Below are 15788 nucleotides of genomic sequence, written 5' to 3' on the forward strand. Positions count from 1 at the left end.
TTAAATAAAATAAAATGACAACAAATGTTAACACTGTTTTAGAACTTTATGGGGGTAAAGGAATAATTCACATTTAAACCCTTGGTCATCAGTGTTAGTGTTTCCATTCACGATCAGCAATTCATTTTACAACTTAATATTTAGCAATCCTTCCTTTCTATGGTGCTGTTTCTTGCTACCTCCTCTGTATATCATAGGGGTTTTAGTATGTCAACCAGAAAGAGTCTGTGCAGGCTCTCTCAGGGCTCAAGAACTAAAAAAAAAATCAATTCTACCATTTCTCTGTTTCGCTCTTTCCAATCATCCAGTTTAATCCTTCCTCCATAAATCTATGTTGGAGGTATATACTCTAAGTTTGTCCAGTTAGTGCTGGGGTAATGTGGCCATGAGGACAGAACGTGGTGGAGGGAGAGAATAAAATATACCAAGAGATGGGAAAGTAAGCAGGAGGCAGGGAAGGTTAGAGAATACAGGTGTTATCAAAGAAAGTAGGAAAGACTGATACATTGAGTGAAGCTCTAGCTACACTCACAGCTTCTAAGTTTTCAGCCCTCATGATATGTAATTTCATCCTCAGTGGTCAGAAGAAATTGTGTGAACGAAAGCCATCAGTTACCCTCCGTCCTCCAAGCCTAATTATGTTTTTTCCAACCCTCTTTGTCCTTGATCACTTTGATACATTTGGCATTGTTAACCATCCTTTCTTTCTGCAGTCTTCATCACCTTTGCTGGCTCCCTGTTTCAAAATTTCTAAAGGAAGTATTTCCAGGGGGACTTCTCACCAACTTCCTTCTTTTTTGACATCATAAACACTTTTGTGACTTTCTCAAGGTCATAGTGAGGGGCTGACTGAGCCAGGACTACCAGTCAGGACCTCTGGTCTGCCCCCTCCTCCCCACCCCGTCCTAGGCCTTTTACTCACTCACCGTCTTGAGATCCTGACCAGTCCTGAGATTCCATGACTCTGCGACTCTATGATTCTCTAATTCCAAGACAAAGCACAACAATGCCAGTGCTCCAAACAGCCTTAGGACAGGATAACAGCATGGTCTAGACTGAAGTACCAACTGAATTATCTTACACTTCAAAATATCAAGTACACCATCATCATCATGGAGTCAAACACTGCACACAGTCCTGTGTTTATGGTATTTCCTCCAGAAGTCACTGTTCCCGCGGACAGGACGGACACAGCCCTCGAGTCTACCATGCCCTTTCCAAAATTATTTACTACAAAAATGAAAGTCTTCGGGGTAAGTAAGATTTGCTTCAATGTAAACACTACTGAAGGAGTATCATAAACTTAATAATTGAGTTCTCCGAAATTCATATTTGAAATCGTGACCTCAATGTGATGGTATTTGGAGGTGGGGACTTTAGGGGATCATTACCTCATTAATGTGGAGGCTTCGTGACTGGCATCAATGCCTTTACAAGAGAGGATCAGAGAGATAGCTAGGTTTCTTTTTGAGGACACAACAGAGAAGTCTACAGTATATAAGCCAGAAGGTCTTCGCTGGAATCTGATCATTCTGGTGTCGACAAAAAAAAGCTTCTAGGCCCTGGCCGGTTGGCTCAGCGGTAGAGCGTCGGCCTGGTGTGTGGAGGACCTGGGTTCGATTCCCGGCCAGGGCACATAGGAGAAGCGCCCATTTGCTTCTCCACCCCCCCCCCCTTCCTCTCTGTCTCTCTCTTCCCCTCCCGCAGCCAAGGCTCCATTGGAGCAAAGATGGCCCGGGCGCTGGGGATGGCTCCTTGGCCTCTGCCCCAGGCGCTAGAGTGGCTCTGGTCGCGGCAGAGCGACGCCCCCAGAGGGGCAGAGCGTCGCCCCCTGGTGGGCGTGCCGGGTGGATCCCGGTCGGGCGCATGCGGGAGTCTGTCTGACTGTCTCTCCCCGTTTCCAGCTTCAGAAAAATACAAAAAAAAAAAAAAAAAAAAGAAAGAAAGGAAAAAAAAGCTTCTAAATTTTTTATGAGGTTTTTTTTTTTTTAGTTTTTTATAAGAATTCATTGTAAGTTTATTTGAGCCAAACTGTTGACAATTGCCAGGAAGCAAAGTCTCAACGGATTGAGAAAATGCTCCAAAACATGGCAGTTTCACTACTTGTTTTATATATTAGAATGGAAAGGAAAGATGAAATTGATTGGTGATAGAATAAGGAAGCAGGTGGGAGAAAGCAAAGAAGGAACATCTCTGGGATTGGATAAAAGTGAAAATGTATACACTTAAACCTGTTTTACATAGGGAGGCACAAGACAGTTTAAGTTAATTAACATGATAACAATAACAACAAAGGGATTTGCTAGTTCTTGCTCCAGGATGCCTGCCCTGAAGGGGCAGTAAAGATTACCCCAGCACCTCCAAGGTATGTGATCAGGTACATAATTGCAGATGCAAAAAACAACAGATAGGCTTCAAAGCAAACTCTGACCTTCTGTTCAGATAGAGAATAACTCCCTAGGACATGACTACCCACCATAAACCCCTTTTAGTAAAAATGTTTCAATTTCCGACCATCCTGTGTGGTTACTTTAGGTCCCAGAGTCTGTAAGAACACCATGCAGGTTTTTCCTGAGCTTGTCAGGGTCAGCATGTGGCCCTTTTTTCATCCACACTGGCATCTCGATCTCAGAATTTCAGCCTTCAGAACTGTGAGAAATAAATTTCTGTTGTTCATAAACCACCTAGTATACTTTGTTATAGCAGCCCAAGCTAAGACAGAGTGGAGTGTTGCATTAACAAATATTTTAAAATATGAAAGCGGCTTTGGCACTGGGAATGGGTATAAAGGCAGGAAGAGTTTTGAGATGTGTGCTAGAAGAAGCTGAGATTGTCCTGAAGGAACTTTGTAAGGCCAGTAGCTGTGGCCACCATCACAGCCGCCTGGCCCATGCAGGTTCACATTTGATTTGGACAGACGGTAATGAAACTGTGGAGCCAAGAACTGGTGGGCCATTACCTTTAATCCTAGCTTGCACCTGGCAAGCAAGTAAAACACACACAAGCAGGAAAACACTTGCATTTTATTCAGGGCTCCCAAAGCCACTGACTCATCTGAGTTTTCCTAGCATCAAAGGCTCCCACCTCACCAGTTCAGCAGAGCTTACAAAGCCCCTCACCTCTGTTGCCCTCAGCTCCCTGCCATCTTGCTGCCTGCCTCTTCTGAAACCACGGGGTCTCCCTCTGTGCAACAGTGTGGTCATTTTCCCTGCCAAAATGGCCTCCTAGCTCCTCCTCTTAAAACTTTTTGGAGTGAAAGCCCTCCTCCAGCATACATTAGCATAACCAAGCCCCTTCCCAAGCAGAAAGGCAATTAACAGCATCACCTGGGCAACGGCAACTCACATGGGCAGTTCCATTTTTAACAATAAAAGTGAGCAAAACCAGAAAATACAGATTTTACAAACTTATTTGCCCAACAAACTTGTAGAGGTCATTTTAGTGAGAGCTCAGAAAGCAAAGAGAAGAGCTGTAGAGAAAGACCCCAACTTCTTAGAGAATACTCAAGTCATCCTGAATAGAACATATGGATAATAAAGGTCATTCCGATGAGATCTCAGATGAAAATGAGGAATATGTTACTGGAAAATGGATGTAAATCCAGTATACAAGGCCACCATCACAGCTGCCTGGCCCATGCAGGTTTGCATTGGATTCAGACAGTCGGTAAAGAAACAACAGAGCCAAAAACTGATGGGCTACCATCTTTAATCCTAGCTTGCACCTGGCGGGCAAGTAAAAACACACACTGGGCTCCAAAACCCACTCATTCAGTGCTCACAAAGCTACTGCCTTATCCGAGTTTCCTAGAATCAAAGGTTTCTAGCTCACCAGACTTATTCACCTCTGTTCCCCATCTCCTTCCTTCTCCCTGCACAAACTCTGCACAAACTGGCTTCTCGCTCAGCACTCCACCATCTTGTCTGCTTCTCCTGGCCTCCTCCATGTGGCCCTTCTCTGCTCTCTGCTCTCTGCTCTGCTCTCTCTGCTCTAATGCTAATCTCAGGAACCAAGAGAGCAAGCTCCCGTTCTGCCCCCATTTTATAGTGTAGAAATCAAAACCTTTAATCCAATATACAAAATAGGGGAGTCTCTAATACAAAGTCGCTTATCTAGGGCATGATGGGATTGTACCACCCCATATCAAAAAGGGTGGGAAAGGCTTAGTCCTAAAACCAAGCCCCAGGCTACAAGGATCCTGCCTGCCCACAGCCCGCCCCCAACACACATTAATATCACCTGGGCAACGGGCTTCCATGTGGGCAGCACCATCTTTAACAAAGTGAGCATAATATATATATTTTATCTGCCCAATAATGGATAAAAGGAAATTCTTTTTATAAAGTGGCCAAGACCTTTCTTTGTTGATGTGTGTGTATGTATGTGTGTGTGCACATGCGTGTGCACATGCTAGGGTTCTGTGAAGTGTAGAATTGTGAGCCATGAAACTGAATATGTAGCTAAAGAGGTGTCTAAACAAAGTGAAAAAGAAGTGGCTTGGTTCCTCCTGACTGCTTCCAGTAGTAAAATGAAATGCAAGAGGAGAGAAAGGACTTGAGTACAGAATTATTAAGAAAAGTGTACCTAGAACTTAAAGATTTGAAAATTTCTCAGCCTATCCATACTGAGCAACTGAGAGTGTTGGGAAGAGAATATGAGGAGTGGCCAAGGGGCCATTTGATAAGGAGACTGGTGTGGGTGTGAACCAAGGACTTCATCGGTCACTCAAAGTCACTCAAGCAGGCAAACTATCAGTTTGAACTGAAGGGAAAGGGGACAGGAAGAAATAAAGAAAGGTTTCTTAGATTTAACAGGATGAGACAATAGAGCTATTAGGCTGTTAAATGTGCATTGTTTTTCAAGATACGGGAAGAGGAATTCCAAAGGTGAGGCAGAGACCATCAAGGCTCTCACCTGAGTTTCAGCAGGCCGGATGACCTCTGCTAACAGCCATGGAGGGAGAGAGCCACCCAAACCCGCAGGGATAGGACCAAGCAGAGCCTTGCAGGTCTGACCTCTGTCCAGTAGCACTGGAGGGACAAGACCACTATCCTTGTGGGTTCTGAAGGCAAGACCATCATCCTAGTGGGTCCAGAGGGTAGAGCATCCAGCTAAAGAGGATCGTTCTCAAGCCTTAAGACCTAATAAAATTTGGCTTGCTAGGTTTGGACTTGCTTTGGAACCTTACCCCAAGGGTTCTTCTTTCTTATTTATTAGTGTGTGTGTGTGTGTGACAAGGACAGAGAGAGAGAGACAGAGTGAGGGACAGATAGGGACAGACAGATAGGAAGGGAGAGAGATGAGAAGCATCAACTCTTCATTGCAGCGCCTTAGTTGTTCACTGATTGCTTCCTCATATGTGCCTTGACTGGGGGGCTACAGCAGAGCAAGTGACCCCTTGCTCAAGCCAGCAACCATGGGGTCATGTCTATAATCCCACGCTCAAGCCAGCAACCCTACACTGAAGCTGTTGAGCCTACACTCAAGTCTGATGAGCCCACATTCAAACTGGCAACCTTAGTGTTTTGAACCTGGGTCGTCTGCATCCCTGTCCGACACTCTATCCACTGCGCAACCACCTGGTCTTTCTTATTTTTATCTTTTGGAATGGGAATGTCTACCAGGGGTCCCCAAACTTTTTACACAGGGGGCCAGTTCACTGTCCCTCAGACCATTGGAGGGCTCCCACATACAGTGCTCCTCTCACTGACCACCAATGATAGAGTTGCCCCTTCTGGAAGTGCGGCGGGAGCTGGATGAATGGCCTTAGGGGGCCAAATTGCGGCCCGCGGGCAGTCTATGCTTGCTTGTCCTATCATTGCATTTTGGAAGCACAGAACAAGTTTGGTTCACAGATTTCCAACCAAAGATGAATTCTTCTTCAGGACAAGTTGTACCTCAAGTTTTACTCATATCTGATTTAGATAGTACTTAGATTAGACTTTGGATTTTAGAGTTGGCACTGGAACAAGTCAAGACTTTGCAGGCTATTATAATAGAATGAATATATCTCCTGTGTGAGAACATGAATTTGAGAGGACGTGGGACAGAATGTTATGGAGGAATGCTTGTGGTCCCCCCAGTTCATCTGCTAAAACCCTAATCCCAATACAATGGTATTTGGAGATGGTACTCTGAGAAATAATTAGGTCATGAGGGTGGAGTTATCAGGAATGGGATTGGTGCCCTTACAAGAAGAAGCCACAGAGTTAGCTAGCCCTCTTTCCACCATGTCAGGATACAATGGAAAAGTTGTCAGTCTGCAACCAGAAGTGTGTTCTCACTGGAATCCATTCTTGCTGGCCCCATGATCTCAGACTTCCAACCTCCAGAACTGTAAGCAATACATTTCTGCTGTTTCAAGCTGCCCAGTCTATGATACTTTGTTACAGAAGCCTGAACTAAAACAGGAGGTGGGAGGAGAAGGAGAAGGGAAATTATCTAAGAGCCCAATGTTTAAAGGTAGGAGCCAATTCCAACTTTTATTTCCATTTGAATCAGGAAGTACATATCACCTTTCTCTACCAATTGTGTGTCAGACTCTGTGGACAGGAAAACATAAAATGAATAAAACAAGGTTCCTGGGCTCTTAAAGGTCACAGAGTAAAAATGTCCAAACTGACCATTTAGGAGATTTTTTCCAGTCAAACTCAGAGAAATGAAAGGAAAGAGAAAATCAAGTAGAAGTCAATAGACCAGACTCTATATCCTGGGTTATTGAGTTCTACAGTGTTGTGTTTCCCCAACAAAAAAAAATCAGACTTTGGTTTGAAACATGGTGTGATATTTTTATATGTGGGACTTTTGTTGAAAATCCCCTAATATTAGAAGTGCTCATCTCTCCCTCTACCCATTTCTCTATTTCGTGAATATTATCTCTTATTTACCAATCCTCCTTTCAGACAACATGGGTATTCAGTTAGTCTGAGGCCGTAATATTGCCCATAGCTTAGAAAATATTTGTTCTTTGAATTTCCAGCTTCCAAGAACAAAAACTATAAAAAAAATTTTTCAGAAATAAAAACAGAGAATTAGAAAAAGATGGCCCACTGACAGGCAGAAGAAGTCCGTCAGCCCAAACTGTTTCAGTGTGTTTTAAATATAATAGTATGCAGTCTTCTGCTAAAGAGCTCAAATTCTTTTAAGAAATGTGTATTGAACTATGTGCAAAAAACTATTTATACACCACGGGGGTTGCAGAAATAAATGCAACCTAGTTTTTCTGACTGAGAAGAATAAATACGTGATTTCAAAGTAATAAAGTGAAAATATTAAAAACTACACTTTAACGTAGCATCTAAGAAGGGCCATAAATTGTGTTGGTGGGTGCATGACAAATTTGGCATTTAATCTGAACTCTGAGGAAGCGATGGGATTTTACTAAGTGGAAATGGAGAGAGAAGAGGGAGTCAGAATGTTCTAGATGGAGAAACCTGTCATCGTAGCCAATGCTTGTGGTCGAGTTGCTTGCTAACGGCAAAGGAGACCTGGGAGACACCAAGCCAGACTTAAAAGATGTAAAAAGATTAAAAATACAAATTAAGAAATAAGAACCATCAGAATGGATAAATAAATTGTGGTACATGCATACCATGGAATATTACTACTCCCTGCTCAAAGTACATGTGTTACTTAAAACCAAAAAGAGACTTAAAATGCACATTACTAAGTAAAGGTTACACACTGTACGATTCCAGCTATATAACACCCTGGAAAAACCAAACCATGGGGACAGTAGAAAGATCAGCGGCTTCCAGGAGAAGGAGGGGAGAGGGAGAAACAATAGGTGAAGGAAGAGGATCTTTAGTCTGTACGGTACTATAATGGAGGATACATAATGTTATACATTTGCCAAAACCCCATGGAATGTACAACACAGAGAGAAGGATTGAAGGGAGAAAAGTGAACTTGATTTTGGACATATAACTCATAAGGTGGTGGGAACCATGGGACATTCAAGTGGGGATGTTTGACAAGAGCGAAAAATGTGGGTCTAGAGTGGAGGAAGATAATATTGTTTACCACTCAACTACTTAAAGGTAATTGTTGCTATGGGAGTAAATGAGTTCACTCAGACCGCCAAGGTAGACGGGAATAAAAGAAGGCAGAGGACACAGACTCATACTTTGCATACTTTTCCTTCTTCATGTTGTTCTCATCAGTCTTCCCTAGCAGCTGTCAAACCGCTGCTTGGTGTTGTAGTGCACTGTAAGTGTGGCTCAGGGAGAAAAGATGGGGCGTGCTGTGAACCCTGGGATGGCACAATACCTCCACAGGCTCAGGGGACTGGTCATCAACAGAAGGGTTTTCTGACAGTCCACTGCTGCTTGAGGCCAGGCTGGCAGGGTGACTTAGAATTCAGTGCTTCTCAAACCTTAGCATTCATGTGTCATAGACTTGGAGGTTTCCCCCCAGCTTTATTATTATTTTTTTGTTTATTTTATTTTATTTTTTTTGTATTTTTCTGAAGCTGGAAACGGGGAGAGACAGTCAGACTCCCGCATGCGCCCGACCGGGATCCACCCGGCACGCCCACCAGGGGCGAGGCTCTGCCCACCAGGGGGCGAGGCTCTGCCCCTCCGGGGTGTCGCTTTGCCGCGACCAGAGCCACTCTAGCGCCTGGGGCAGAGGCCAAGGAGCCATCCCCAGCGCCCAGGCCATCTTTGCTCCAATGGAGCCTTGGCTGCGGGAGGGGAAGAGAGAGACAGAGAGGAAGGAGGGGGAGGGGGTGGAGAAGCAAATGGGCGCTTCTCCTATGTGCCCTGGCCGGGAATCGAACCCGGGTCCCCCGCACACCAGGCCGACGCTCTACTGCTGAGCCAACCGGCCAGGGCTCCCCTCAGCTTTATTGAGGGGCAATTGACATATATAACATGGTGTAAGTTTAAGGGGTACAATGTGATAATTTGATATAATATATTGCGATATATGTTTACTACAGTAAGGTTAGTCATCACATTTTCCACATCACATAATTGCCATTTTGTTGTTGCTGTGGTGAGAACATTAAAACTCAACTTTCACAGCAACTTTCAAGGCTATAATACAGTCCTGTTAACTATATCACCATGTTGTACCTTAGATCCTAGAACTTATAATGGAAGTTTGTACCCTTTGACCAACATCTGCCCATTCTCTCCATCCCTCAGCCCCTAAAACCACCCTTCTACTATGCTGCTATGAGTTTGGTGTTTTTAGATTCCACATATGAAGGAGATCATGCAATGTTTGTCTTTCTCTGACTTACTTCATTTAGCATAATGTCCTCAAGGTCCGTCTATGTCATTGCAAATGGCAGAATTTCCTTCTTATTTTTTTATGCTGAACAGTATTTTATTTTCTTTGTCCATTCATCGGTCAGTAGACACCTAATTGTTTCCATGTCTTACCTATTGTGAAGAGTGCAACAAACATGGTAACACGGATTCTTCTTTGAGATATTGATTGCAGTACTTTTGAGTATACGCCCAGAAGTGGGACTGCTGGACTGTAGGTAGTGCTATTTTGAATCTTAACTTGGAGTTTGTATTCAGTAAGTATAAGATTGGGCCTGATGGTTTACATCTCTAATTCTCACACGATCCTAAGGCTGCCACCAATCCGTGGACCACATTTTTAAAAAACTGAATTCTACCGGCGTGGCACTGGTGATACTGGTTATAGAGGTTGCAGGTGCCCAATTCTACAACCTGTACATCATATTGTGCCCAATTCTACATCTCTGTACATCATATTGTGCGTTCACTCCGCCCCCAAGTCAAGTCTTTGTCCATTCTGTCAATCGTCATCTGTCTCCCCAGTACCCCCCACCTTCCCCCCACACTGGCAATCACCATACTGTTGTCTGTGTCCGTGAGATTTTTTTATCCTTTTTTGTTCCATCCTTCTACCTCCCTCACCCAACTCCCCCCACCGACAGCTGTCAGCCTGCTCTCTATAGATAGAGTCACAAAATAGAGTCCGTCTCTATTTTGCTTGTTAGTTTATATTGTTCATTAGATTTCACATACAAATAAAATTTCATGGTACTTGTCTTTCTCTGACTGGCTTATTTCAATTAGCATAATGCTCTCCAGGTCTAACCATGCTGTTGCAAAAGGTAAGATTTCCTTCTCTTTTAATGGCCGCATAGTATTCCATTATGCAAATGTATTTTTATCCCCAGATTTTTCTATCCACTCATCTACTGACGGGCACTTGGGCAGTTTCCAGATCTTGGCTACTGTAAATAACACTGCAATGGACCTGGGAGTACATGTATTCTTTCAGGAGCATTGATTGAGATCATTTTGCTTGTTACCAAATATCAGATAGAGGGAACTGAAAAAAACTGGGTACATATAGCAGCTTCTACTATCCTTCCCTTGTGTATAAAAGAAGATAATTGCCAATTTTTAAATTTAATTTTGTTCTATTTTGTCACAAGGAGATGAAAGTTTTGAAAAGTGAACCCACTTCTTTGCTTTTTCCTCACCAGGTTTTCCCCTCTCTTTTACAGACTATCCAGATCCTGCTTGGACTGATGACCTTTTCTTTTGGAATTATTTTCCTTTTCACCTTTGCAGACCCATTTCCAAGGTTTCCCTTTATATTTCTTACAGGCTATACATTCTGGGGCTCCATTTTGGTGAGTACAATCAATCAAGTTCAATATGAAGCAATGCCAACAGAGATATTAGAGAATTCTTAGTTACAAAAATGAGCTCCATTCAGTATGATAGGCTTTGAAACATCAAAGTAAAAATCAACCTTGTTGAAGTTATGTCCCCATTAATTCATCAGAGTTACTGATGTCCTACTATATGAATATTTCATTGGATTTTGAGGTTATTTGTCCATTACCTCATTCAAAATGAGTTACTACATAAGCTAGATACATAGAAGAAGGCAATGAGGATCCAAAGGTTCGGAATACATGGGCCCTGATTATGGAAAACAGTATAGAGATTCCTCCAAAAATTAAAACTAGAACTGTCATACTGTCTAGCAATTTCATTCTGGGACTACAACTGAAGGAAATGAGATCACTATGTCAAAGTGATATCTATACCCTCATGTTCACAGCAACATTATTTGCAACAGCTAAGACATGAAAAAACCTAACTGTTCATCTACAAACAAATGGATAAAGAAGTTTACACACACACACACACACACACACACACGCACACACACTGAAATCTTCTGCCATAAAAAAGAAGGATATCCTCTCACTTGTGACTACATAGATGAAACCTGAGAGCTTTATGCTAAGTCAAATAAGTCAGATAGAGAAAGACAAATACTATATAATCTCACTCATATGTGGAAGCAAAGAAAGGTGGGGGTTAGTAAAAGGTAAAGGGGGTCAAATGTATGGTGACAGAAGTAGATTTGATTTTGGGTGGTGGGCACACAATGCAATACACAGATGATGTGTCATAAAATTGAAATCGCCTGACCAGGAGGTGGCACAGTGGATAGAGTGTCGGACTGGGATGCGGAGGACCCAGGTTCGAGACCCCGAGGTCACCAGCTTGAGCGCAGACTCATCTGGTTTGAGCAAAAAGCTCACCAGCTCGGACCCAAGGTCGCTGGCTTGAGCAAGGGGTTACTCGGTCTGCTGTAGCCCCACGGTCAAGGCACATATGAGAAAGCAATCAATGAACAACTAAGGTGTTGCAACAAAAAACTAATTATTGATGCTTCTCATCTCTCTCCATTCCTGTCTGTTTGTCCCTATCTGTCCCTCTCTCTCTGTCTCTGTAAAAAATAAATAATAATAAATAAATAAAACTGAAACCTATATAATTTTATTAATCAATGTCACCCAAAAATAATTTAATTTAAATATATAAAAAGGGGCAAATATAAGGTGACAGAGGATGAGTTGACTTTGGGTGATAGGTATACAACATAAGCAACTGTCCAAATGATGTGGAGATGTTTACCCAAAATCTATGTACTCTTGTTGATCAATGTCACCATGTTAAATTTAATTTTCTAAATAATAATAATAATAATAATTTTTAAAAAAACAAACAAAATAAATTTAAAAATGGATGTGCTGCATTGAGATGTGAAGTTTCTACCCGACAATGACGTTACTGATACGACTCAGGTCCATGAAAATTCTTGGGATTTTTACAGAATTCCCAGAATAGTAGCAGCAACTCCACCAACGTTCCCATCCAAGAGAACACATTGGATTGCAAATGGGTATGAAGGTATAAGACAGTGGTCCCCAACCTTTTTTGGGCCACGGAACGGTTTAATGTCAGAAAATATTTTCACGGACCGGCCTTTAGGGTGGGACGGATAAATGTATCACGCGACCGAGACAAGCATCAAGAGTGAGACTTAGATGGATGTAATAGAGGGAATATGGTCATTTTTTAAAAATAAAACATCGTTCAGACTTAAATATAAATAAAACGGAAATAATGTAAGTTATTTATTCTTTCTCCGCGGACCGGTACCAAATGGCCCACGGACCGGTACCGGTCTGTGGCCCGGGGGTTGGGGACCACTGGTATAAGAGTAATGGAACCCGATCTTATTGGTTGTAAATTGATTTAACACCAGTTGTGATGTAACAACTGAGTCTGCACAAGCTATAAAAGGGAGATGGAAGAGAAAACTAAAGCCCAGTAAAGTTCAAAAAAATTCTCATGTTCAATTAAATAGTTAAGGCTAGAGAAAATTTCTAGTCCAGTATTTTGTCCACTATCCATTTATGGACAATCCCTACAAAACATCTCACCCTTTTTACCCCCCTGAGGATTGTGTGATGTATGAAAGAAGGTCTGCGAAGGAAACGTACAGAAGTCTATTCTGTGAGAACTGTTCCAGCCATCATTAAGATATGTATTCTTTTTAACAGTTTATTAATTCTGGAGCCCTCCTAGTTGCATTGGAAAGAAGAGGCACAGAAACACTGGTGAGCTATACTCTCCCTTTGTTAAAAATTTATTCATAACTTTGAGATAATTCATTTGAGCCTTGAAAATGAATTTGGAAAATTAGTAAGCCATTATAATTCCACAGTCAGTTACTGATGCCAATCAATGTTATTTGTTGTTTTTTTCTTTCATAGAATCATAAAACATTAGTGCCCAAAGCGAGTGATCTAGGTCATCCAGTTTAACTCTGATTTTATATATAAAGACACCGAGGTATAGACTAAATGTCTTGTCCCAAGTTCTTTAGCTCAGTTGCAGAATGGGTCTCATTTTTCCAGTAACTCACTCAATTATTTCTGTGAGCATTTCTGGTGCCTAATGAATGCCAGACACTTGGATAGACAGTAGTTCAACACTCATATAATAGACACACGATGCAGAAAACATAACTACACCTGATAAGCAGAATCTGGAAATAATGTGTTAGTGAATACAGAATGTTAACTTACAGATAAATTATAAGTAGAGTATTTTTACTTTGATCAAAGAATCAGAGATATAAGATATTAATAAGCTAATGAATTATTTTCAGCAAAGAATGCCACCTACAGGTTTGCAGATTTAAAAATAAATAAAAAATTGCAAATAAAATATAGGTTTAATTAAACAGAGTCATAGAACAAAAATGTAAATAGGACATGACTTTGACCAGAGCACCAAACTGCAATGTGCTAAGAGGCTTTTCTGTCCAGTGTGTACCCTTCTCCCTCAATTCAATGTGATTTAACTAAGGCACAGATGATGGGGATGGAAGGGTTATTAAAAGTCCACGGGATACCCTCATTCTGTAGATGAGGGCCGGAAGCCCAAAGAGGTAACATCTCACACACACACACACACACACACACACACTCACACACACGACGACATGGCTGCCTCGCGGCATTGCGGTGCTGTGACTAGACCCTGCTCTCCGAGCACCCCACCCACTGTTTTGTCTATAGATGGAGGCCTGGCCTGGCTCATTGTGCTATGGGCTTCTTCTCTTTCAGGTGAAGGTGAACCGAACGATGAATTGTTTTAGTGTCCTGGCAGCAACAGCTGGAATCATTCTCCTTGCATTTGGTTTCGTTCTAGATCGAAACTATCTCTGTGGCTATTCTAAAGAAGTTAGTGAGTGTAAGGCTGTTAACATTCTATTCCTTGTAAGTATGCTGCACTTTTAGGGTGAAGAGCAGTGGGTTTAATCATAAATATGTATTAGCACCTAATCAGCACTATCCAAATAATGTTGCACATCCACGTCTTTTATTTTTCTAATCACAAACATTTACAGAAGTCATAATATCTGATAGACATTATACCAGGCATTGTAGAATAGAAAAATAAATATTTTACCCCCAACGTTAGGAATTCAGAGATGAGTAGAGGAAATAAAACGTACATTGATGAGTGTAACACTAAAAAGAAAACAAAACTGTAATATTCCAGAAGAAAACCCAGGTATAGCAGTACAGTAGTAGTTATAGTCCTAAATGTACATTAGCATCATGAGTAGAGTAGTTTTATGGTCTTGGTTTTAACATTTAGACTGTACTTCTAATAAAACATAATAGGTTGAAAACAAGCATTTATTTTCTGCTCTTCTCACATCTCACAAAAATTAGTGTAAAAGCATGTAAAAAATATAAATCTACATGGAAAGAAAAAACAGCCAATAAGACCCATCAAGAAATTGCTAAGAAAGTTGAAAATCAATTGCTCGAGGGAAGGGGGGCGCCTAACAGAAGTAAATGTTTCATATGGCAGATTTTAAGGAATATTGAGCATTTGGATGTACAGAAAACAGGGAGAAGGAAACAGATTAGTTTTGGTAATAGAAAAATGGGATATGTAAATCGACCTTTCCCTAAAAACAAAGAAAAATGCAACATTAAAAAATTTTTATTAAAAAAACACCTTGGCCTTGGCTGGTTGGCTCAGTGGTAGAGCATCAGCATGGTGTGTGGATGTCCCAGGTTCGATTCCTGGTCAGGGTACACAGGAGAACCGACCATCTGCTCCTCCACCCCTCCCCCTTCTTCCCTTTTCTCTCCCTCTCTCTCTTCTCCTCCAGCAGCCATGACTTGAGCGCATCAGTCCCGTGCGGAGGATGGCTCCGTGGAGCCTCTGCCTCAGATTAAAAATAGCTCAGTTGCAGCATGGCCCCAGATGGGCAGAACACTGGCCCCAGATGGGGATTACTGGGGGGATCCTGGTCAGGGCACATGCGGGAGTCTGTCTCTCTATCTCTCCTCCTCTCACTTGGAAAAAGAAGAAAAAGAAAAGGAAATTTTTAAATAAAAAAGAAACCACTTTAAAAGTCCTGAAGAGCTGCAAAGTCTTCTGGAATGCCTGGGTCAATTTTCAGATGGAAGCCTAACCTGAACCTATCAATGGGATGCCAAAGAGCCACAGAGCTACTCACACTTCAAGGCCATCTGCCGACGCTGCCCATTTGGAACCTGATTCCAGTCTAAGTGCAGTGAAGGAGGAAGGAAATAGGGCCTGCGGGTCTTGGGCTCTGCTGCGCTGTGCTGGGTTGTACTGTGCTAAAATAGCTGTGTACTGTGATGAGCCTCGCTAATTTGCTTCCTAAGCATTAGATACACTGGAGACATGGGGAAGCTTTCTTACCTGGGCATTGATTGCTACTGTATCGTCATCAGAAAAACAATTATTGTGCTAATACCATGATTCTTCTTTTTCTTCTTCTTCTTCTTCTGTTACAGGGCATTTTGATTATGTTGATGGCCTTCAGCATTATTGAATTACTCATTGCTATGTCTTTCTCGGTCCTGAGTAAATCCTTTGACTGTTGTGATTGCGAGGAATGGTGTTGAAGAGTGCTGTGAGAATAAAGAAGCC

At 42.0% G+C, this 15788-nt stretch overlaps 1 protein-coding gene across 1 annotated transcript; it reads left to right on the plus strand.

The window, feature by feature from the left end:
• The first annotated feature begins 1112 nt into the window (after window positions 1-1112).
• On the plus strand, window positions 1113-15763 carry LOC136319722 (membrane-spanning 4-domains subfamily A member 5-like). Its single transcript, XM_066252849.1, has 5 exons — window positions 1113-1253; window positions 10499-10627; window positions 12863-12919; window positions 13934-14086; window positions 15653-15763. Exons 1-5 carry the CDS (start codon window positions 1113-1115, stop codon window positions 15761-15763), a joined length of 591 nt encoding a protein of 196 aa, XP_066108946.1.
• Window positions 15764-15788: the final 25 nt, after the last annotated feature.

This window comes from Saccopteryx bilineata, chromosome 1 (genome assembly GCF_036850765.1).
Source record: "Saccopteryx bilineata isolate mSacBil1 chromosome 1, mSacBil1_pri_phased_curated, whole genome shotgun sequence".
NCBI lineage: Eukaryota > Metazoa > Chordata > Mammalia > Chiroptera > Emballonuridae > Saccopteryx > Saccopteryx bilineata.

What these genes read in the sequence shown, in the direction of transcription:
- LOC136319722 (XM_066252849.1), top strand. Translation starts at nt 1,113, where the DNA reads ATGGAGTCAAACACTGCACACAGTCCTGTGTTTATGGTATTTCCTCCA. An exon ending in GAAGAGGCACAGAAACACTG is followed by an intron (nt 12,920 to 13,933) that starts GTGAGCTATACT and finishes CTTCTCTTTCAG; the next exon opens with GTGAAGGTGAACCGAACGAT. An exon ending in CTGTTAACATTCTATTCCTT is followed by an intron (nt 14,087 to 15,652) that starts GTAAGTATGCTG and finishes CTTCTGTTACAG; the next exon opens with GGCATTTTGATTATGTTGAT.